The sequence below is a fragment of the Puntigrus tetrazona genome, chromosome 15 (assembly GCF_018831695.1).
Source record: "Puntigrus tetrazona isolate hp1 chromosome 15, ASM1883169v1, whole genome shotgun sequence".
Classification (NCBI taxonomy): Eukaryota; Metazoa; Chordata; class Actinopteri; order Cypriniformes; family Cyprinidae; genus Puntigrus; species Puntigrus tetrazona.
The window spans coordinates 12,154,687-12,180,351 of record NC_056713.1 but is presented as its reverse complement, the minus strand read 5'-3'; the positions used below and the strand labels follow the sequence as shown (position 1 = coordinate 12,180,351).

Genomic DNA, 25,665 nt, shown 5'->3' with positions numbered 1-25,665 from the left:
CTTGGAAACTTGCTTAGAAACAGTAAGTCACAGTTAATGACATGCACTCATATAAGATCATATAATAATGATTAATCAGATAAAATGCATCCATGCGTCAAAGTTCTAATATACAGTTCAAACGATATATTTGTGTACACGAAAAAGTGGAAATACTCATGAATTTGATTCCAAAGTAAAACGTTTTATTATTATAATTATTGTAGTGCCCTTATTAATATAAGTATTTTTTTAAATTGTTTACTGTTTTGCTTTGTTCACATCAGCGATATTTGCTCGAGACAAAAAAGCTAAATTAGTCAGCAGCGGTCATAGTTTGAGTCAACGCCAGGATGCGCTTTCCCTTTAAGAACCTTGTAAAACCGCGGCGCTCTCTTGCAAAACACAACCAGAGAGGGCGGGGTTAAAGCCAACTGCGCGTATTAACCAATAGCATACGTCGAAACAAACACGTCAAATAGCCCCTGGACCAATCGCAGTGTTGCTATTAAAATTTTCCTTTCGACAGCGCACCAGTAATCGTGTTGCCTGTGCGAGATAAAAGCTTCGCACGAAAGACCGTCGTTTATGATTCGCTCAGAGGATATTTCGCCTCAGTTACTTAGATATAAATTCACACATTTAAAATAGTCGTCTAACGCGATCGCGCGACTTCACAATCGGCCAATAAAAGGCACTTGTTTGAGACAGCGCACTCATAAAAGCCTCGATGCAAGGTTGAGTCGAAACAACGCGCATCTGGCAACCCAGCGAAGGTGACGCGCGTCGATGCGATACAGTTGTGTGGAGCGCAGCGTCGAGACGTTCACAGAGTGTCGCATTTTAAAGCGGTGAATGGAACGCCTCAAGCGAACGGCACGTCTGTGCGTTCGTCCCCGACCGCAAAGAGTTCTTGTGTAACCCGCTCGTCGTCTGTCGTGACGGATCTACCGAACCAGGTGCGTCTCTTCACACACGATACAAAAGTGTTGCGGCGTTAGAATGTATTTGCATTACCGTCCGCTATAACCGCTATACAGTCTATAGAGAATCTACTTTCCTTCGGCGAGGACCAAAGCGACCCTTTTCCTTGTTTTAAGTTTCTGAGTCTTTTAAAGCCGCACGTTTTGACTGGGGAAAACGATGCAGACTTTGCACGTGCCAGAGCTTGAATCGAACAGTAGGCTATAGAAAGACAGCCGAGCTGTCAGTGACATCAATCTGCTTTGTCTGTCAAACCCCGGTGTGTGTTTCTCAAATAAGATAAAGAGAGGCGACCTTTATAATCCCTTGATTTGAAGCGCTGCTATTTGTCCTGAATGCACGAGATGGGATATTTTGTTACGAATTGTGTTAAAATTGAAATTTGTTCCTTGTTGAAATAAGTTTGAAGATTGGCAAGGGATTCTGTTTTGGTTTTCGTGAACAGAGCCCTTCTGTAGCCCCATGGCCTGGCAGTCACTTCAGCCCAATTCATAATTCATGGCCAGACAGCCCCTTGAGATTCAAAAGATTATTTTGGACAATGGAAATACCTTTCACTGAAATCACTGAGGTGGTGCTTTGGCCAAGCATTGGTCCAGCGAGAATGACCCTGTCTGATTTCAGAGAGAGACGGATGTGCGTACTGGTGTCTGATGTATGGCAGAGAAGTGTGTGTGTGTGTGTGTGTGTGTGTGTGAGAGAGAGAGAGAGAGACAGAGACACATGTTCTTTACCGTTCCTTGGGGTTTTGTGTTACCCCTGAAGTTGGCTGGTGTCATAGACATGTGAAAAGTTCACATTTCCGGGGTAAAATGAATGAAAATGTATTTAGTGAATATTTTTTAAGTATTTATTTATTTCACTGGTATATTAGGTTCATTTTGAGTTAAAGTTATTTAAAATGAAACATTTCTGAGCATTAGATTACTGTCGTACTGTCTGTCTGCTTAAACCAAAAATCAGTTTGATGGACGGTCCTTTTTGTTAACACTTTTGCCGTAACACTAACTTCTCTTGTGGTTTGGTCTCACGAGCGCAGCACTTGCGTATCGATCTGTCCTGGTATTTTGCGCAATCGTGATTGTGTACAGAGAGACCCGAAACGTGGACTTTCGACACAGGCCTTCCTGCAGTGTCGTGTCTTTTCTTCAGAGGCTGAAACATGCGTTCACAACCTCGGATGTCACGTTTTTTTGACCCTGATCGGTTTGCGCGGTTCTCTGCACGATTACTGAGGATCCTTCTAACAGTGAAGACCGTTTTGACCCAGCCGCTAGAAGGCAGTGGGGATCGAGATGTTTTTTTTTTTAACTCCGAGACGATTCTGACGCTCAAGCGCTATCGTTTGTATCGAATGCGAACTACAGAGAAATTACTCTGGAGGTTTTATACTTGTGAGCTGATTGAATTGCCACTTCAAATCAGTTTTAGCGCTGCAACACCGCACTTTGGGCATCTTGGATGAAACACTCTAGTCGGTGCATCTGAATATTAGATTAGGCCCTTTGCTTCTCGAGTCCACATTGTCATAGATCATTTTAAATGTGCTGCAGAATGTGTTCGGTCTCACCCGATTCATTCAAGCTCATTCGGGAACCTAAAAGCCTCTCTCAAAACGTAGAAAATCGCTGTCAAAATGCGGGTGCACTAATATGAAGTAATGCGATCTTAAAAGGCTTTCTACAGCCAGCCTTGGGGTCGGAGGTCGCAAGAAATAAGACCATCACAGATTAGCGAGTGCCTTAATGCCACTCTTTATCCCAGTGTCTGTTTCAGCCTCGATTTAAAGATTCAGGTTTATCCAATGGCCATCAGATGATTACTATGTTTTATCGAATCATTTTTGACAGTGCTGTATTTTAGGCATGCACCATTCAAGTTTTAATATAATCTGATGTTCAGTGCTGATATTAAAATTCTGTGCAGTTTTGCGAGAGCAAAAATAATAGCAAATATATTGCTTTTAAAAATGACATTTAAATACTAGGCATCATAACAATATTAACTTATAGTAAGTATGCAAATATTGTATTAAGACATGTTTGTTTTTCATAGTTATTAAATTATTGGTAACACTTTATAATAAGGTAAATTAGTTCACAATATTAGCTAACATGAATAAGAATAAACAATACTTCTACAGCATTTATTAATATTTGTTAATTGTTGCATTTATTAACGCATTATTAAACTCATAAGTTGCGTTTGTAAACATTAGTTAATGCACTGTAACATGAACTAACAGTAAATGACTGGATTTTTATTAACTAAAATTAACAAAGAAGAATAAATACTGTAATAAATGTATTCTTCATTGTTTGTTCATGTTAGTTAATACGTCTAATGTTAACAAACGAAAGCTTATTGTGTCTAAATTATAAGTGTTTTTAAAGATTCGCTTTAAAGTTATAGTTCACTTAAAAATCAAATTACTTAATATAGACTCATTTATTCGCCCTAAAGTTGCAGATATGTCTGTTAAGTGTTTCTTTCTTCTTATGAACATATATGATGTTTTGAAGAAGATAAGTAACCAAACAATTGCTGGTTCCCATTGACTAAAATACTATGGAAGTCAATGGGGACCAGAAACTGTCATTTTTAGGTGAACTATCCCTTTAAGTGAGGCAAGAATCCAATTAAAATTATAATACCAGTCAATACATCAAAAAACCCTAATATTAACTGATTAATATTACGAATGTGGTGTATACTGTGCAACCCTAACTCGATTTATTAAGGTTACCTAAAAGCTGTAATAGTTGCAGTGAGCCCTGACAGGTGAGATGGCTAGGTAGTAGGTGCATGTGCGTGATGGTAAAGGAATGGCTGAGTCGTGACCTCAGCTCTACTGTTGTGTCTTTTGTAATCAACACAAGGCTGTCAAATTCAGGAACGATTGCATGGTTCTGCTCACGAAGCGCTTTCTACATCAAATGTTCCCATTCTCTCCTCGCCCTGTGAATAGAAGCCCTCATATCTAAAATGAAAAGTATCCTGCTCACTTTGTCTGTCTGCTCATTCAACGGTGCTGGATTTCATTTTCTGAGGTATCTTTTCTGAAGGGTTTTGTTCAAGTGGTCCAGATTGAACCTCCTTAGGAAGGATCAGTGTTGTGTGAAAGGGAAGATTACTGAGTTTGATCTTTTCCCATGTCTGAATTGTTAGACCTACTTTTTTTTTTGTACGTTACCGGTCTTTAGTCTATGAAATGCATTTCCTGTGACACCCATGTGACCCAAATAGATTTTTCTTCGGCTTTTTAAACATCCAATTTTCAGTTTTAAAGTTAGAATGAAACAGAAATTGCTATTTCAGGTCAGGAACCCCTTATTGGACAAATCGCTATCTTAGAAATAGTAGGGAAGAAGATCTTTGGACAGTTGGGAATTGATTGAATTGTGGTCTTTTTTCTTCTTTTTTTTTATGCTGCAATCTCATGTGAGTGACAGCTTGTCCTGCCCCTTGTGCCGGTCAACACATCATCAGAGAACAGAATAGATATGTTGTATCAAGAGGGAGGCGAAGTTATTTGATAAAAGATTATGAGTGCACATTAAAAATGTATAGAAAAAAATTAAATGTATAGATAAATCGTTTATAAGAAATACTGCGGTGTTACATAAAAAAAAGAATAATCCGTTTAGATTTTTTGGCGATTTTTAAAAAATAGGAATGCACTGATACTAAAATTGTGGGAGATACTGAAAAGATTGTAATTATTTTCATGTTATGGATGAAAAGGATAAACATTAAAATAATAAAATTAGTAAAAAAAAAATACAATTAGTAAAAACTTACAATTAAATGAAAATGCATAACTTAAATTAGTCAAGAGAGAGACCGATGTACATACTGTTGTCTGTGATATATGACAATGAAATGAGTGTGTGTGTGTGTGTGTGTGTGTGTGTGTGCGCGTGTGTGTGTGTGTGAGAGAGAGGGGTTTTCTTGACTAATGCAAATGTATTTATTTTATTTTAGGATGTATTTATTTTTATTTCAAGATATATTTTATCGAGTCTCTAATTTTTCTGGTAAATGATATACACTATAGTCCAAAGGTTTTGGGTCAGTGAGATTTTAATTTATTTATTTTTGATTAGAGATACTTATGCTCACCAAATTTAGTGTTGCAAAACATTTAAAATGTTTCTTTATTAATTTTCAGCAGTGAATTTAGTGTCACTCGATCATTTAGAAATTGTTCCAATATGCAGATTTTCTTATTACTTTATCAGTGTAGAAAACAATTGTCTGTTTATTATTTGCCTGTTTATTATTTTTGGTGAAAACCACAATCCATTTTTTATTTCCGTTTTTGGAAGTATGGCAATAAGAAGTAACCAAAGCAAGAGGCAACCAAAAGCAATGATGCATGCTTCATTCCAGCCAATGCAACCTCCTTTATTTTTTTGTTTAAGAAGAGAGAGAAACCCTTCGTGTCTTGTTAAAGAAACTCTTCTCAGACTCCTCTTCTTATTAAGTGATGCTGTGGTCTGGTTTCAGCACAGGCCTGTGGAGGATTCCCAAACAGATCAATGTCAAATCCAGTGGAGGATATCCGTAACAGAAGTGTGGAAGCTCTATTAATTTCATACCAACACCTTCTTGATTTCTCTTTCACGACTGTGAAACGCGAGACCAAACATCGCTTAACCACAATAGTAAATCAGCCAAGAGGCTGTTCCTGAGTGGAGTGGAGTGATTTACGTTCAGTTGATGCTGGCTTTAAAACGTCTGTTAATGACTGAGTAAACATCCACGCCTTCCATTTGTTCAGTCTTTTCTTTCTGATCAGCAATGCAGCTCTCTCATTAGTCTGAACCTCCCACTCGGCTCCGCGTGAGATCCGTTTCTCCTCTGTGGAATAAACCGGAGTGGGTTTCTAGCATATGAACACTTTATAAGCGAGCTTGAACTTAAAGCAGACAAGGGAAGCGGATGAAACCGTGACTCATCGCGCGACACATTTCGGGGAAGATGTTCCTGAACAACATGGCTTCCTCCCGTGGAGAGCCTCATCCATTACACTGAGGATTCTGGGTGTGGAATTCCTGTTTACCATCTGTCAGCACTAACAGCCTGCAGCCCAGAAATCCATCACGAGCGAGGCTCCTCTCCATCAAAGTAACTCTGCGCAGACCTTGAAAGAGAGCTTCGAGTTCCTCGCGCTTATCAGAGGCGGCCGATGTTCGTAGGATGCCACGGTTTAATGAGGGAGGCTCTGACGTTTATGATTAACGGCGTAAAGATAGACGTCACCAATAACATCAACATGGAAATTGGCGTTTGCTAAGCGGTTTTATTTCTGCGAGTGATACAGAAGGAATTAGTCGGCCGTTTGTAGATTATGAACGACATTAAAAACGGTTAAGTTGGTATACCTGGTTATCTAACCGTTAGAAAGAGTTTGAGGTGAAGTATGGGAAGTGTCGATATTTGTATTGAGGATTGTATGAGGATTACTTGCTGCATTTAAATTGCATTTCCTCATTGACGTTTCCCTCTCAGATTGCGTCACAAAGTGTCATTTGTCATGTAGTTGAAGTGACATTGTTGTGGAAATTTTTGAAATACAAATCATTTTCATATGCAGCAGAATGCATTGTTGACTTGCTGCATTGCAGGCCTTTATTTGGCTCAATTGAACTTTTATGTAAACTTAACGTATTTTAGCGTTATACACTGCTGCTTGCATTTTTGCGATCTGCTGCACTGCTCATCCATTTTAACATGATTGATGTTTTTGACTGTGCTTGCTACTTTTAATAAAATTTTGCGTTTTGATATCCAAAATCTTTTACAGTGCCTCTTCTCTTGTTTTTGGAAACTGCTGTTTTTCCATGTAAACCTGCAAAGATTGCAGAAGTTTAGGACTGTGCGCTTTGCCACTTTATAGCATCTTGTGCATTAAGCTATGTTCTGAAAAAGTAAAAAAAAAAAGTAAAAATTTTTTTTTTTAAATGCATCTCTATACCTTTTTTTGCATTACAAAATGCTGCCTTTCCATAGTTTTTCTGTATAAACATTGATGTTTTTACCTTTGAACTTGCATCTTTTACAATGTCTCATGCATAACCGCTCTCTAAAAATTTGGTGCTCATGTTTAAAAATAAATGAAAGATGCAAGGCATCAAATGCTACTTTTTTTATGCAAAAATATGGGGTTTGTTTTCTAAAACTAGCTTACTTACAAAAGTTTCACGTCTTTCAGTTTGTATGAGCTCTTTGAAATGTTTTTTTGTGAACGGTAATCACTGTTCTTCCTTTTTTATTTTGGGAGCGCAAAAACAATCCTTGTTATTAAACATGTTCCTGTTGGTATCCAGTTCATGTGACATGCAGCCTGGCTGCACAGTGCTAAAAGCAGCAGGTTAAAAGGTGTTTCACTTCAGCTCTTACTCTATAGCGTGTTTAAGCAGCATTGTATAGTTCTGTATTGGCCAATCAGCATCCAGGATGGGAACTATTCATTTTATTAGGGACACCGCAGTCCTGGTAATCAATATTTGTTTCCTGCAGCCTTAATAGATTCCCTAATGCCATCAGAATTTTTCTGTGTGCATGGGTATCTGCGTCTAGGTAATCAAGATTCTCGTCATATGATGTAAGGTAATGCAATATCGGTCCTTTAAGAAATTCTTGACAGTAATGAATAATGGTGATCGCACATAATCTCTTTTATGTGGACAGAGATGAAGAGCTGTGTCAATTAAGGGTCACTTTAACATCACCGGTCTCCTGGAATAGATTCCCAGTGGTACCAGGCTCAGGTGTCTCAAGAAACTTTATTGGCTGGGCTCCCGGGTGGGTCATTGCGGGTAACCTCCTGCGAATGGCTCGAGAGGGTCTCGTGGGACTGTTCTGAGCGAAGTGGCTTAATGCCTCCACACACCTTTTGTTCTCTCGACGAGATCCGTAAGTAATGTAATGAACGCTACAGGTGACCTTGTTTCAAATATTAGTGTTCGGTATATTGAAACGAGCCTGCTGGAGGCCATTGTTGTACATGTATTTGACAGAGTTTCGGTTTGGCAGTTAAAGAGCTTGAATAAAAAAAATAAAACAAAAATTTCAGCTTATTGACAACATAGATTTTGCACTGAAAATGTCCAAATAATGTCTAAGCAGCGCCAAGACATAACTGGAGCTTGTTAAGACCTGCATGATGTGGCCAAACAAAATCCCACCATCATTATAAATATTATGGTTTGTGTTTGAAATGCCATCATACTGTAAACGTATTGTAGCAGATATGAAGAGTAGTAATGTTATTTTAGTATTATTTATATGCTATTATTATTATATTGCATTATATTAGATTGTATATATTTTCAGTTTTCAACAGAATTTATTTACTTATTTATATGATTTACTTTAATGTTAATATTTATTTATTTTTTATGTTAATCTGAACTTATTTTAGTTATTATTTAATTTAAACTAAACAAATTTTTGTTTATATTTTAATTAACAAAAATATTTTTAATTATTTAGATTTGAGCTTCGTGTAAATAAATAAAGGCTTATATTAGAATAGTGTAATACTTAGTCAAAATAAATAAATAATGTAATAAATAATTAGAATTGAACCATTGTATTTTTGCCCAAAAATTGCGTTTTTATTAGTGCTGTTAAAAATAAATGTTTTAACATAATATGTGTGTACTGTATATATTTATTATGTCCACATATATAAATACACAAATGCATGTATATATTTTTGAATATTATTATTATTATTATTATATTATTTTATCAAAAACACAGTTATTGACTAAAAAATGTATTGGCTGAGTTATTGTGCATCCTTAATGTAGACTAAAAAAAAGCAACCACATAGTAAGCTTATCACCTGCATAGCAACGTATTCAGAACACCTTAGTAACCAAATAGCTTTGGCTCACAATGCAGGCAAACACCACATCTCTATTTCTTACTTTAGAAATATAAAAATAGGGTTTACATCATGATCCCTAGGGATTCTCTCTTGCTGGTTCTCCTCTGCTAGTGTGTTTAAGCGCAGTGCTGACACAGGCCAACATGTGCTACACTGATCGGCACTTTGGTGAGAGAATAGCGCAGGAAAACCTTGAAACAAACCCAGCGCGGCGGAGCCAGAACAGTGTGGTCAAGTTTTATGCGCACTGCTTGTGTTGAGCTGGCCACCCACTCCTTAAGGTTGTGTAGCACACGGTGCAAATTAAAGACTGCAAGGTCATACATCTTGTAGCTGCTGGAGATGTGTTCTCTGTACATTGAGAGTGGGAGGAAACATGAGTCAATCTTAAGATATCCGACGAGATCTGTCTCTTATTTCAGACTATATCTTGCAAGTGTCGCTCTCCAAAATCCAATTGTGCTTATTGTCCAATATGTTGAAGTCTGATACTTTTTGTTCGCGCTAGCATTTTTCATTCCATTTGCTTTGTTAAAAGCTTTTTTTGATTTTAGTTTCTTTTGCAACAATTTGTTTTGGTTGAACAGGGAAGTATGATTAGTTTTTATATACTTTTTTTTTTTTTTTTGCAATTTACTTCAATTATTTGAATGCATCTATTCTATAATTTTTATTTTTAAACCATTTTAATATATTTGTGGATCTTGGTGATGTCCTGATATTCTAAAAAAGTTTCATTTATTCTTTACAAAAACAAAACAATAGTACTTTATTATTGTTATTTGAAAAAAGTAATCTAAGAAGACCTGGCTGTGCATCAAAAGCATTCAGAAATGTATTAAATAATAATGAATTTAAAAATATAAAAATATATATTATAAAATACATCCAAAAATGCTGTAAATACGTAAAAAATGCACAAAATATGAATGGATTTGACTTTTCATTATATTGCTTGATGGTTACACCACATGACTTTTTATTATTTGAAAAACCACTATAAACTATAACTTATTTGGAGTGACTCCCAAAACATAAATTGCCTGTATTTTTATGTTAATATATTATAATAATAATTCATTAAAAAATATTGTATAAAATACTATAAAAACACCAAGAAACAGCTTAGTAATGGATGTGGACAATCATATGTGTTCAAGTATATTTTAATGTTTTACTGGATGGTTACACTACATGGCATTTTTTGAATCGTTGAATGTAAACCTTTGAAAATGTTCTAAACCCATTGAAACCCACATAAATACAAACAGCACATTTCCAAGAATGCGTGTTGAAACCAGATCAATAAAAGGTCATACCTTTTATAAATAGACACTCTCATTTGTCAATCGTCATTGACCCACACATGCTGTAATCATCAGAGGTTCACTGAGGGATCTGTTCTGTTGTGTTTCAGGCCTGATGGATTCAGGTACTCGACGAGAGCTGCGTGCAGCAGATCCCAGCCTCCACTCGCTCCGTCACGGCCAGTCCTGAGTACCGGGCGTTCACCACAACCTCACCTTCCCTTTTTCTGCTTCTTCCCCGTCTCACTCCACCCCTGGCTCCTCAACCGGGCCTCCGGCTCACCCCCGAGATGATCGGCAAGCTGAAGCAGAACTTACTGGTGGCCTGCTTGGTCATCAGCTCCGTCACGGTCTTCTACCTGGGTCGGCATGCCATGGAGTGCCATCACCGGATAGAGGAGCGCAACCTGCCCCTGGTGAGCAGCCTGCGCACCACCCTGCGCACGGGCCACAACCTCAGCACCCCCTTCATCTACAATAAAGACATGCCTCTCATATTCATCGGTGGCGTCCCTCGAAGCGGCACCACTCTTATGCGGGCCATGCTGGACGCTCATCCCGAAGTGCGCTGTGGAGAAGAAACACGTGTCATCCCTCGCATTCTGGCCATGAAGCAGATGTGGAGCCGCTCCGGCCGGGAGAAAATGCGGCTAGATGAAGCCGGAGTAACAGACGAGGTCTTGGACTCAGCCATGCAAGCTTTCCTTCTGGAGATCATCGTAAAACATGGGGAACCGGCCAACTACCTGTGTAATAAAGACCCGTTTGCTCTTAAATCACTCACTTATCTGGCTAAGATCTTTCCTCACGCTAAGTTCATCCTCATGATCCGTGACGGCAGGGCCTCTGTCCACTCCATGATCTCCCGTAAAGTCACCATCGCCGGGTTTGACTTGAGCAGCTATCGGGACTGCCTGACAAAGTGGAACCGGGCCATAGAGACAATGTACACTCAGTGTTTGGAGGCAGCGGACAAGTGCCTGCCTGTGCACTACGAACAGCTCGTCCTGCACCCGGAAAAGTGGATGAGAACGCTTCTGAAATTCCTGAACATTCCTTGGAATGATGCAGTTCTGCATCACGAGGAGCTCATCGGGAAAGCAGGAGGCGTTTCGCTCTCCAAGTAAGTGCTGTTGACTTGTGGACTAGTTTGTGTTGGGTCAGGAGCATCCTCTCTAATTTAAATGATACGCTATAATTGTTTGCTTGTTAAAGACAAGGCAGGTTTTTGAGCACTGCCTTTTGGCAGGAGTGTCTTGGGTTTATAAGCCATCTGGTTTATTTAAGCTCGGTTCAGTTATCTTATCTAGTTAATGTCACCGGCCATTTGTGTCACACAGGCCATGTTTGGCATACTAGGGTAATGCTTACGGCCTATACACACACACACACACACACACACACACACACACACACACACACACACACACAAATAGTGTATGAAACCGAATGTAATGATGTTTCCGTCATATGCTACTTTCATGTTTTATAAATGCAGAAATAAATACAGATATTTAGCATTTTATGCAAATATTATATACTACTATTTATTCTTAATAATAATAATAATAATAATAACTTATTATTCTAATAATTATTATTTATTTCATATCATATCATATTTAGTTTTATATGTAAAATAAAAACATGATTCACATTACTACTTATGTAAATTTTATTCTGTGTTAATATTTATGATTATTTTAATTTTAGGTTTTATTTTCATTTTAATTTCAGTTTTACATTGTTAATTTTTTTGTAGTAATTGTTATTTGTATTAATTTATATTGTGTTAGTTTATTTCTATTTCAGTTGTATTAATTTTTGTATTTTAATTTAATATTATTTCAGTTTATTTTAGGCAGTATTTCTTATTTTAATTTATTTTAGCTTCCAGTTTTGGGTAGTTTTAGGTTTATTTAATAACAAAGGTACAGATAGGTACCCAAAGGTGTAGGATTTTTTAGTAAATAAAATAGTAAAGTGTGTGTGTGTGTGTGTATGTATGTATATATGTGTGTGTATATGTATATGAGAGAGATAGAGAGAGAGAGAATGTAAAAGTTATTTGTGTGAAATATTCTACAATTTTTCATGATTAGGAAAAATTGGTTAAATAGTGTGATTTGATTAATCTGTCAGCGGCGGTAAAGTCAGTCACAAGGTCTAGTGATTCCATGCACACAGAAAGTTTCATACTGTGGATTGTATACATGCTGTGTGCTGCAGAAATAGTCAGACTAGTATGACAGTGTGCTATTCCAAACATAAACAACACTTTGTGTTCATTTATGTGTATGTGCAGATGTGTGTGGGTGTTTTTCTCTGTGTCAGACTATAACCGTACATGTGCAAAAATTCTCACTGACCGGTGATAAATAATTTTCAGTTCTGGCTGAAAACAACATGATAATCCCTAGAGTGCAGTTGAGTACACGTTCTGATTGACCACAGTATGTTGTGTTACAGCTTCTAAGGGCATGTTCATGAATCTAATGAGTTTTCAGCACAGTTCATGCCCTGAATAGAACAAATGAAGGGTGTAGATCACCAGCAGCATTCCTGCAGCAGTAAAACATGTTGTTGCACGTTGCAACACGAGTCCCAATGTTTTTTTGTTTTTTTTGTTTGTTTTGTTTTGGGGTTTTTTTGTCTATTTTTCCAATAGAAAAATACTGATGTTATAATGAAAAGAATGTATTAATGTAAGTTCTGGTCTTTTTTTTTTTTTTTTTTTTTTGGAAGTGCAACCTAGTTTTGTCAAATGCTACTCAGTTTGTTTCTTCACTTCAGGGAGTTACATATTCAGGAACGAAACAAGGTTAGTCACAGTTTCATTAATCACGCCACAGAAATCCCAGTTACAAAGTTTTGGTCATATGGTGTGGATGTTTTAAGGAGCTTATATACACATGGCCTGCAGAAGTCACTGAAATCTCGAAAGGACAAAGGGTTAGCACAAAGCCATTAACACATGAATCAGTGTAGCCCCTTTATGTCCCACAAAGAAATTTGGCTGCTGTCTGCTGTCCATTTTTAGAAATTATAAGCCTGTGGTCAGAGAGGGCCCACGCATTTTTCCTTTTTATTTGGATGCTGTAGCATATCACTTCTTTCCCCTCTTTGTTCTCAAAGCCCCTCTGGTCTGTCTTTTATCTGTGGTTTAGTCTGTCAAATATCTGCAAACTGGGTGAACGGCAAACTAGATATCTGTGCTCTCTCTTTCTCATTTTCAGTCCTTATTACTTACTTTAGATGAGAGCTGGGCAATATAACAACTTTTTTTTTTTTTTTTGCATTGATTATAGGTTGTCGTTTTTTTTTTTTCATATGCAATGTTGGCAGTACGGATGATTCAAAATGCAAAGTTACTAGTTGCAAAATTATTTATACAAGAAGTAAAATACAGTGTCAACTGTTTTTCCACTAAACAGACGTTATTTTTACTATACGCTACAGTAAAAAAAACGTTAAACATTACCTGTAAATGTTTTATTGGCAAATAAAATGCCAGTATTAAATGCATACATATTTCATGTAAAATATCAGAATAAAACAATAAACAGTAATATTTATCTAGAAAGGAAATAGCCAAATGTTAAATGCAAATAGTAAAGGAAATGGTGCAAACGTCTTTGAAGGAGTAGTTTTCATATTTTGAGTTTCGAGCCACTGCTAAATGTGTCAAACGGTCGTTCTCACATGACTTTAAGGAAGGGGGTACAAACCAGTTTTGCTGGCTTTAAGCTTACTTCGTGTTCACACTCATGAGTCTTGCATAATTTTACATTGCCAGCTGAATAATTCTGAATATATGATACAGTTTCATTTTATAATGTGTAACTCAGGCCTACTTTTGATGAAACGGCACAGTGTTTAGAACTTGCAGGGTGATCGTATCATCACCTCACCTTCATAAGCAGGTACCACACAGCTCACAGCGTTTAATAGAGCAGCGTGCCATTAATAAAAGCAGCGCTTCTTCTTATGGTCTGTTGTGGAACAGGAAAGGGATGAGCTAAAAACACCTCAGCCGCTGAACGCTCTGTTGTTCTTCCAAAAGCACGTAATGAAGGGCTCAGTGACACACAGTATCATTACACACTGAATGGACAAGTGGATGTTTGTGCGATGACACTGACAGATTCAACCTTTCCTGAATGAATGATTCATTTCCAGTTTTCGCATGTAACGAATTCAGCAAATCACTAGGAGCTCGACTACCCCGGTTTTTTAGGAAAGCGTCTGATAATTAAGCAATAAAAGCAATAAGAGTTTAGATCGTTGTGCATCTGTTTTTAAAGATATTACAAAATTATTAAATTACAAAAAGCATGGTTTTTTGATTTTAATGTGGTTTAAGGTTAGGTTTGATCTTACATTTTTGAATGGCTACCTAAAGTCATATATTGTCTAAAAAGGTGCTATGTTTGTAAAAAAAAAAAAAAAAAAAAAAAAAAAAAAGAAGCTGAGCACTGTCTGCTTTTAAGATAAAATAAAAAAAAATAGGAAAAAATAATATTACAGTGTCATTCTTATTCTGACTTGCACATATTAAAATTAAATAAAAGAAATCATTAAGTAATAGGCAAAACCCAGGATAGTGGCAAAAAAAAAAAAAAAAAAAACAGTTAACTAATTAGCATCTGGGGTGAAAAATCTTTTAATGTGTAAGAAATAGATTTTTGTTGTAAATATGCCTGACAAGATGGGGGTAAATTTAATAAATCATGCAACATTTCTATTTATCTTTGTTTTAACAACAATTTAAAGAAGTATTAAACGTATTGTTTTTAGTCATTTTCATTATTGGTAGTACTTTTGGGAGATATACCATTAGATACGATCAACTGATCTTTTTTTGGTTTCTACTGTAGTTATTACAATTTTTTTGTTTTTGTTTCTTGCAGTTAGTTTCTTATTTAATTGCTGACTGTTTGCTTGTCCTCAGTGAGCTTGTTAATAGTTTTTTTGCAATATTTACTTATTTACTTATTTTCATACCATAAACTCCTTATTTAAAACAAAAGCAAATATATTGTGATTTTATATCATTACGGTGAAATAAAATGACCCATCGTGATATCGAGTATTTATTCAGGCTTTGCTGCAGCTTCCCAGCTCCCCTTTTTGGCAGTCTCTATAGCACTAGCACTGCAACATCCATACCTGTCTGATCAGGCTTTCCAGGCTTAATGGGGGATTTCTGGAGGTTTATGCGATGCTGTAGGAAGAATCTCGCAGTAGGATCTGTGGTGACTTCAACAGGTATTTTACTGCTGTTGTTATTCTGCACCCGTATCCCATGTGTCCTGAGGCAAGACTTGAGTGCTTCTCGTGTCTGCTCTAGTGAGTCCAACCCAGGCTCTGTTAAATTAACTAGAGCCCTTCTAGTGACAAGATCCCCGTTCCCGTCCTTCACTGGGCTCTGTGAAGGGTTGGCTGGCTGCTTTGGATATCCATAAAAATCCTTGATGAACGCTAAGTGAGCAGTACTGCTGTTTGTCACGTCTCAGTGACAGTGAGCTTGAGAGACTGAGATCTTAACCTGGCCCTCAGGAGAGAGATGGAGGAGGGATGGATGGAGCTTGTCGTCTTGTATCCAGACAGTAGCACATGCACTCTTCAGCACGCTGTCTCCATTGATTAGATGCAAATGCTCATTAAAAGGGGGCATTATATGCAGCTTGTTGCAGATGCATTATGGGCATATGTTTTGTCTTGTTCTTTGAATTTCATATGCTGCTTAGTTATTGTATCTTTGACACAACACTTTAAAATTCAAGATTCAGGAAGCTTATATTGCCATTTCATGTGTAGCTGATGCAGTATACAGTGAATGAAGCAACGTTTCTCCAGGAGATTTTCTATTTCTATTTTTATTTTATTTGAATAGCTTTTATTTTTATTTAAATAGTATAACAGTCAGTCCAAAGGCCTCATACAAATTAGCTTTGTGCACACGTGAATGAATATTTCATCACTCTCAAGCGTGATGTTGCAGAAAAGCCGAGCAGTTCCAGTGTAGGATTCGGCCAAAGAGGCTCCTTTTGCTTTCCTTGCAGGCTTCAGAAAAAAAGCATGCCAGCTCAAGTCTTCATGGTTCTGCAGTCCTTGAGGGGAACTGAACCACCATAGCTCATTTCGGAGAAAGCACTGATATGATTTTAGGCAGAGGGAAGCCTTGAGGCCCCTAATGGCTGGTAATAAACACTGAAACCGCCCTTTATCCCAGAGGGGACGTACAAATACAAGTCCATTAAATTTGGCCCACAACACCTGCAAGGGGAGCAGCTCTCTGCACTTAGGTTTGTTAGCGCCGGGTCTCTATCTACTTGTTTTTTTTTTTTGCTATTGATCAGCGGCTCACCACCTATGAGCCTCTCTGACCAACGTATGGGCCATCAGACATGGAGCTGCCCATAAACATCAATTCTGAATGCGAGATTTAAGCAACTAGTGCCAAAGACATGGCCATTAGAACAAGCGGCCCATGTAGCTCAGGGCTCTGTTATTTGGCATTAGTACTACACCGCCATGCTAAAAAGCTCTAGCGCCCTCCATGAATAATTGACTAACAGCCAGAGACCATTAAGCCTCTCTTCCAGAAGGGAGCTCCGCATGACCTTACGAACGGGTATGTGTGTGTTTGTGTACCCGCAATATGGCGAGAAAAGGCCAGCTTGTTTTGTTCTGAGCGAGTGCTGTAAAAAAAAAAAATCTCTTGTGGATCGCCACCCTTCGTGTCATCGTATTATGATATATGCAACGTCTGCTGTCATATAGCTCCTGCTGTGGAGAAATGGATGTAGCAGTAGCGGAGTTAAATTATCTCTTTCATCTCTCTCTAACCCGGCCGCTTATAGACAGCATGGTGATTTGTGTTGCCGTTGGAGCTGTTACCGTACATATGGGACGTGGGTGGAGAACACACACTGAAGATGCACACCTTCCTTGGGAAATATGGGAGTATAAGTACGTTTTTTTGGTGATTAAACGTGTCGTCCGGTGGAGACGTGGTCTAGCGGCTGGCACATGTGCTCCTACACATGTAGGCGTCACGAGTTTGAATCCAACTTTCATCCTGTTCCTCATTTACTTTTCTTTTTACACATTTTACACTTTCCTCTGCAAGAAGTGGGAAAAAAAACCTTTTCAATTTGTCTTATTAATTATGATTAATTTGTTTAAAAAGTAAGTAAAAGTGGATGAATGAATATTCAATCAAAACGATTCAAATGCTTCAAAATGTGTATATGCAAATCAAATTTTTGCCAACTTGTCTATTTTCAAATGGATGTATTATAAAAGCATCTGCTGAATGCATAATGTGTTTAATTAAGCACCGCATCATGAAATTAATTATATATATATATATATATATATATATATATATATATATAAAAATATTAAATATGGTATATTCGGTTAACCAGTTCTACAGTCTTTTATAAAGAGTATCTCTTTGAGTTTGACGCTTTAGACTTTACAGATCTTGCTTATGCACGAACAGATTGTAAAACCCCAGAGACAAGGGAATACTTGAAATCACATCATATGGCCAAACAGCTTATCTGCATCCTTGTTCAACGGCTACCGCAGCAACGCATCCCTGCTGTTTGCTTTCAGACAGTATTTGCGCTTTTACAAAGCTTACAGATGCAGATCACACCTCAGAGGGTGTCAGCTATGGATCATAAAGAGATTCATACCGATTAGCGTCAAACTGCGTGTTCGGCATGTGTCGGCCATAGCAACTGCTGAACAGAGGATGTTATTTTCTAGAGAATGGCATGACGCATCCACTGCCAGGCTGTCAGAAATGGCTTTTCCTCCTGTCCACGCGTACGTGTGCTTGCTTTTTCTGTTTTTCAATGAATGATTTCAAGAGTTTTCCACTGAGGAAAATAACTGCAACAAAGAAAGAAAACAGTCCTCTCTGTCTTGGGAAACAGTAAATCTATTAATCACGTTGCAGCCGAAGTGCAATTCCAATGTAAATGGATTAGAGAAGTGAAGGACTGCGTCGGCCTGGGACTTGAACAATGAAATGTACAGCGGAGCGGCTTGCCAGTATAAATGGAGTTTGTGGAGCCTGGGGAGAAAGGCAGGTCTCTAACGCTGAGGCTGAGGTCGGGGAGGGTGTGATGGGAAGGTGAATTCAGCAACTCATAGACCGCTGTGTCCCTACATTCCAAGAATAAGAGGACACTAGGACTAGATGTTCCTCAGTTGAACATTTTTAGACGTTGCCAAATACACACCTCAAAGTCTTAGACCTTAGGTTTGTAATTATGAAGAGCATATGGAAACACATGACTGTTCCAGTTACACTGAACCGTTTCAAACAGTTTGGCTCCAGTTAGCATAGCAAGTTATTTAATCAGAGCTCACCAGACATGCCCGAGAGTTACGACTCTTCCATGATTCTGAGCAAAAGAAAACAACGTGTGGCACAATAATATTTGCTGCAGTCTGTTTAAGTGTTTAATGAATGTTTAGACGTTTTAATATACGTTTTCTCAATATATATATATATATATTTATGTAAAGCAGCAGTTAAGTTAAGTTAATGAACAAAACAATTTAATGGAAACAGTTTGGTCTCAGACATGTCTGACATTGATGACCTGTTGATATAAGTGTGAACCAAGCAGTTGACCTGAATGAGGCTTGTAATGAAGGGCTTTCGTTACTCTCGTGAACGCATGTTAAAGTCTGACATGATAGAGAAGAAATGGTTACATAAAGGCATTACATTTATTTTCTTTGTGCACAAAAAGTTTTCTTGTTGCTTTATAACATGAACCGTTGACTATTTTAACAATATCCTTATTACCTTTCTGGGCCTTGAACGTGATAGTTGCGTTATTGTCTGTACAACGTCAGAAAGCTTTCAAATTTGATCGAACATAACTTATTTCTGAAGATGAACAAAGGTGTTTGGAATGACTTGAGGGTAATTAATGATAGCATTTAATGCCACTGTTGGATTGCTTAAACTGGTGAAACGTCATTAAATCTGACCGAAAGAGAGAAAGGATTGGCTTTCCCGTCACTTTTCACGGCTCTGTAATGGATGTTTTAGAAAGGCATGACAAGGCAGTTTGTCACGCAGACTGCTCAGCCGTTTGCTTCCTTTTACACATGCACACGAAAACACAGTCTTAAACGTGCCAGCATGAGTCTTACTGGTTGTTGTGTCATTGTTTGCTGTATTCGGGGATTATAAGAGCCTCTGGGTGTTTTGCACTGGATCCACACAACACACTGATGTGGGACGGCAGTCGAGCCGATGTTCCCCAGTGTCTTGGCTGCAGATGGGGATTGAGTCTAGTAATCTGTTTCCCATCTGCAGCCAGTCTTCTCTATGAGGGAAGAAATAATAAAAACAGGGGGGATATGGCCTCGGTGACTCCATCCGTCTCCAACTACAGCCATCTCAGTCCAAACAAGAGGCAGATCCATTCAAAGTTGGTAAAACAGAAAAAGATCATTTGCAATGAAGTGTTTATAAAATGAAAAAAATATAAATAAATAAATATATACATACACACGTGTGTATTTGTGTGTGTGTGTGTTTCCTCTGATTTTAAAGATCTATATTGTATGTATATATTATTATTATTATTATTATTATTATATTACATTATTTTAATATATATATATATATATATATATATATATATATATATATATATATATATATATATATATATATATATATTACACTACACAAAACACAAACGTGTGATGTAAACCAAAACTTTTATTTTGGATGTGTTTAATAGTTTGATAGCTCTATGCTATCATATATAATTATGCTATAATATATAGTAAATATTACTTGATTATCTTAATGTATTATATAATGAGATAATCCACACATGTTCTTAACAGGCTTTGTGGGATTGACCAAATATTTGCAGTTACCATTTGCTGTCATGTGAGAACAACGATAGGCGTCCAGTCGATTTTCCAATTTTCTTGGGAAAAAGGTTTGTCCCTTTGCAAATGTCAGCGATAGGCAAACTAAATTCTCTCAACAAGCCACTCCTATGTGTTCTCTCTAAACAAAACCTGACATGTACTGTTTTTTGCACGGCTTTGTAAATATTTAATTTTAGACGTATGAATAATTTACCTAGGGTGTGACATAATGCCTGATTCATATTTAATATCTCTGCAAATCTGAATCCACACGCATTTTATGGTGAAGTGATGGAAGCAGCTTATTTGGCAGGTTATAAAGTGGAGTATGCGCTACAGTAAGCGGTTAAAAACTAGACTATAATAATTTTATTGGAGTTCAGTAAAACCGGTAAGTTCATTTATGTCAGCATAATGCCATTGAAACCATGCCAGTTAGTGCTTGAATGTATAAATCTAGACTAGCAAATCAAGAAACGTCCATCAATGTTATTTGCACCTCATCAAATATAAGGATACCGCGGAATATGACGTGTGATACATGTGTCTGACGATCTCGGAGCGAATGAAAGGCCGTTCATTTGAAGCATCATACGTAGCCTCCAGCTTTCTTTAATTGCTTTCGCTTGATCTAATTAGACCCAATTAGTCCGCAGCGGTAAGACGGTAATGCACCTGTGCACATGTTCCTGCTCCACTGACACACTTCTTTTGCTCCACAGGGTAGAGAGATCTACAGACCAGGTGATCAAGCCCGTAAACGTGGAGGCCTTATCCAAGTGGGTGGGTAAGATCCCCCCAGATGTGCTGCGGGACATGCCTGTCATCGCCCCCATGCTGGCCCGGCTCGGCTACGATCCCCACGCCAACCCTCCCAACTACGGCCGGCCCGACCCCCTCGTCCTGGATAACACTAGAAGAGTGAGCGTCTTCACTAAACATCTCATTCATTTGTACCTTAAAGCACCATGACCTCATTTTCCTCCATCCGCTAATAAATCATCTTGCTGAAGTTATCAGGTCAGATATGTATCGGATGCTTAGCCGTGTTATGTAGGTTAAAAGTTCTCAAGCTGAGCTGTATGCTATGAGACTGGGATCAGAGGATTTGGCGTCGCTTAGCTTTTGTGCTTTTTAATTTTTAATACACGTATTAATTTTACATTTTACAATTTACATTCCACACATCCTGAAGGGGCGAAATGGGTGTGAAACGGGTATTTAGGTGTGAGGCGCACCTCTGGGGTTAATGCGGGGTGTTAATGCAGATCAGAGAATATGTATGGAAGCTTTTACATCACTAATAGGAAAGACCTGCTGTTTATAGGTTTCATATAACATTGGAATATAAAAAAATAGAATGTCTGTTTACACTAAGCGCAATCACCCTGCCTTGTTGGCAGAGGCTATTTACGCTAGCTCTGCCCAAATTTTATTTTCTCTTTTTCAAAATTCAAATCACATCAGAAAAGTAAAGGACATACCAAAAGGTAAAAATGAAGTATCAATTAGGGTTAGGTAGGTATAGGGAGGGCTTTAGACCCAATAAGGTGACTTTCATTTAAAAATTTGAATAAAAAATTATACTCAATAAGTTATTATTGCATGCAGTTAATAAATGGCAGAAAATACTGCTTTAATGCGGTGTAAATGGAATCGACTGCTTTTTGCACTTAAATAGCATCTATCTTTAATAAAATGCGCTATTTTAACTTTGTGGAAATAGCCTCAATCATATTTGTTGACATTTATTGATATAGATGTATAAAAATACAAAAATTGACGTTTATTACTTACGGGTTGCTGTAGTGGTCCATAAAAATAATATTTACAATAATATGAAACATTTGTCTTTTTTCCTTTTGACCACATGGTAAAAAAATATATAATATTGTAAAAGTATATTTAAAAATATTTTTAAATAATATGTTTCCTTAATAATAGTAATATTGTAAAAACTTTAAATATAACAAAAGATTTATATATATATATATATATATATTTTTTTATTTATTTATTATTATCTACTCCTATAGACAGTAAAAATATTCAATCACTCATCTCAAACAAAGTTCTTCTTAATGAAGGATAATACAGTTCAATTTCAGTCATTTTGTTTAGTTCATAGAATTCTGTATAAAGGACCAAACATTGATCGACACTCTAGTGAATCCATCTCTCCATCATCATTTCTCTGAAGTTATTGATTGCTAATTATTCATGGTTCACTGGCGGATATAGACCCAGTTCACAGCTGTCAAATCTTAATAAATGTACATTCTATTATGAGGCATTATTGCGAATTGACCAACCATTTTTTTCCCATTAATCTCAATTCTTTGTGTAATTAATTTTTTTTTCTCTCCCTTGTTTACTGGGATTAAGATCAAGACAATTTAGATGCTAATTTAGTTTATGAGGATAGTTTAAGAAAAGCTGCTTACTCGCTTTACCATTGATAGCTGAAAAAATGATGACCACATGACAGAAGTATTACCTTATAATATCCCTTTCTTCTCGTTCAGACTGGAGATCTCATTTTGATACAGAATTTAGGCTCAGTTCTTACATCCTCAGTATTACACCATGCTCTCTCACAGCTGCTATCCATTTGCAGTGGTTAATGACGAAATCATATGCTAAACCATGGTGAAAAAAATAATATAAAATGTGTTTAATACCCAGTAAGAGCCTTTAAGATTGATCAAAATGGCTCCAGGCTTTTCGTGTTCCTCAAGCAGAGAGGTTTTGAGGTGCTGTGAAATATAGAAAATCATTTCCGTTGGAGAAGCGTCCCCATTCCTTATTAATAACGGATGCCCTGCCACTTAAGGTGGTCTTGTCATTCACTATGAAAGGCCTGATATAAAGCTTCACTCTATTAATGTTTTTCCATGTTGAAACAACATAACTTCGGAAAATTGCATGACTTGATGGAGTGCTGACTGTGGCGGAAAGCATTTTTATGCTACTTAAGCTGCAAACCACAGTCACGGTGAAAAGTGGGGCATTTTTTCCTCTAAGGTCGGGAAAAGGCCCCTGTCGAACTCCATCAGTGTGCCAGTCCGCCTCAGAGAGTTTGAAGGGAAAAACCGTGGCAGATTTCTATCCTTAGAAAAGTATCAGTGGCATTGACACGGCGGCGCAATGTTTTCTGGCCATAACTTCATCCCAGTTGCCCTTTTCTCAGCTGTAGGAATGCATTTGTGGTCGGAACGTCTCGAAATCCAATTCAGACGTTTTTTTTAATAGTAATCGTTCACCCAGAAATGAAATTATCATGACTGTCTTTCTTCTGTGAAACATAGAGGTTAATATTGAAATGTTTTCTCGTTTATTGAAAGTAGAGCTGGGCAATAAACGCTACCAAGAATTTGAAAAATATTCTGTATAATGTAATTCGGTAAATATTCAATATAATGTTTGTGCTGCGAAAGCACAATAAAACGGCGCTAGTCGTTTGAACATTGCAGCACGGAGCGTTTATCTGTTCAAATGGCAGTGGAGTGCAAGAGCGTACTCCCCGATGAGTTTCGGTCACAGGAGCACGAAACAGCGTGAGTTGGGCGATATATGCTCGATTTGAAGATTTACTTCATTATTTATTTACTTAATTTCATTGCCGGAAAGTGAACCAGCTCCAGCCTAAGCCAAAAAGAAGCCGATATTTTAATGAGATTGAATTAGTATTTTACATGATAACAACTGAATAGAAATATTGTAAGTTAGTAATTACATTTCCTCACTTCCTTCAAAAAGCAGCTACAGAAAATGAGCAAAGAATATTTACATTAGACCAAAGAACATTGTAACTGACTTCAGGCTAGTGCTAGAGTTTATGCACTTTAAAAAACATTCCCGTTATAATAAGTGAAGCTGTCTTACACTGTATAATAATTACATCTTATGCTTGTATCACACGCACATCTGCGCTTTGTTGTGTATGATGCGAATTTGCGAGTCTGTGAGCGCTTACAAACGAAACTATCTCATCTGAACGCATTTGATTGTCCATTGCATTCATAAAGTCAACAGAATCGTGTGTGATTGGTTGGAATGCTCAGCGCTGTTAAAACACAGAAAGAGAAATATGATGGGACTAATAAGCCCTAATGTTAATTAGATATTAGAATTACTTGCTTAATAATAATAATACTAGTAATCTTTGAATAACGTCGCTTCAAGCACATTTACATGCCCAACAGTAAGCTTGACAACTCGCGATTATCCGGTTATTAAAATAACCAGTTTTCCCTGTTTACGTGCAGTAACCTGTCAATGCAGGTAAGCTGCGTTTACATGACTTCATTCAATAATCAGGTAATCAAAATATAATCACGTATCTGACTCCATACATTTGTCAGTTGTGATGTTAAAATAAAGCTTGCCAGCTTGCAAGATGTCGGTGGGAAACTTATCGTCTCATGCAGTTACTACTTTGACTTCTGCTGCACGTGATAAGAACACGTATTTATCATTCTCTGTGTGTCTAGAAAAAGTCTGCTTTTGTGATAGCCTATATTTCTTTCTTTCTGTACTGCAAGACGTTTGCTCTAGATGCGCTTCAATCTGGGTTTCTGTCACATCCATACACACACACTTTAATAAGCCGTCAAAAAGCAGGTTACTGCGTTTACATGCCGCGCGAAATCGGAGTAAGAGGCAAAAAACTACCTTTTCCATTTAGTCCGATAAAAGAAAACGGGCTTAAGAATGTGCATGTAAACGTGATGTGTGCGCAACCATAGAGAGAAGGCTTTTCGATCTACAAATCTCTATAATTTACCATGCATTTACTGCAGTAACACTAGTTACACCATGTTATTGTGGCAGAAATGTGGGATATTCATATTGAATTATTAATGCAGACATGCATTAAAGTAGTTCAGTATTTTTTGTGATTAAGCTATAGCATTCGTGCATTCATGATTACTCTTTTTCATTCAAATACATTGAAGACCGCCTTTTAAACTTGATAGAAATAAAGATTTGAAATCAGATATGAGATTTGTATATATACAATGTCTGCTGTGACAGTCTGAAGCATTTGTCAGCCTTGAACTATTCTGCAGTTGCGCTTTGCTTTCCATGACAGTCGCTCCCTCTTTCCCACACACAGAAGATTCCTTTTAGTTGAGCAATTGCTGCTTTCATTGGACGCGTCACTCTCTGCGATTCGATTGATGCCGTTCTCCGTCAAGTTCCATATGTTTCGTTGTTAAATAAACCTCGTTCTGTTCTCTTCACCGAACCCCTGCGATCTCCAAAGCCCTGTTTTGTTTGCAAAGAACAATTATTCAACTAGAAAATTCAGCAAGATGGGCAAAGCATGAATGTTTGATGTTCTGTTGCCAAATGGAGGAGGAAGCTTTTAAAACTATGCGCAGGAGTGTGTTGTTTATTTGTAACTGCATTGTATTTAATATTTTTCTGTATTTGTTCGTTTTGGCCAGTTTTAGCGCATACTTGTATCCTACGCAGCAGTCCAGATTTCATTGAGCGTTCTTTTGAAAAGCTATTGTTGTGGTCCTTCAACAGCCAGATCGTTTTGACTCAAGGCTG

At 37.5% G+C, this 25,665-nt stretch overlaps 1 protein-coding gene across 2 annotated transcripts in view; it reads left to right on the top strand.

Annotated features, from left to right (window-relative positions):
* The first annotated feature begins 548 nt into the window (after positions 1–548).
* The window catches only part of tpst1 (tyrosylprotein sulfotransferase 1), a 35,365-nt gene continuing 10,248 nt past the window's right edge, over positions 549–25,665 (top strand). The window contains exons 1-3 of one of the 2 annotated variants that reach the window (XM_043258603.1): positions 549–938; positions 10,284–11,296; positions 20,826–21,024. In XM_043258603.1, the coding sequence (XP_043114538.1) occupies positions 10,464–11,296; positions 20,826–21,024 (1,032 nt within the window). In that variant the 5' untranslated portion in view covers positions 549–938; positions 10,284–10,463. The remainder of the gene's footprint in view (positions 939–10,283; positions 11,297–20,825; positions 21,025–25,665) is intronic. The other variant, XM_043258604.1, reaches the window with a different exon arrangement.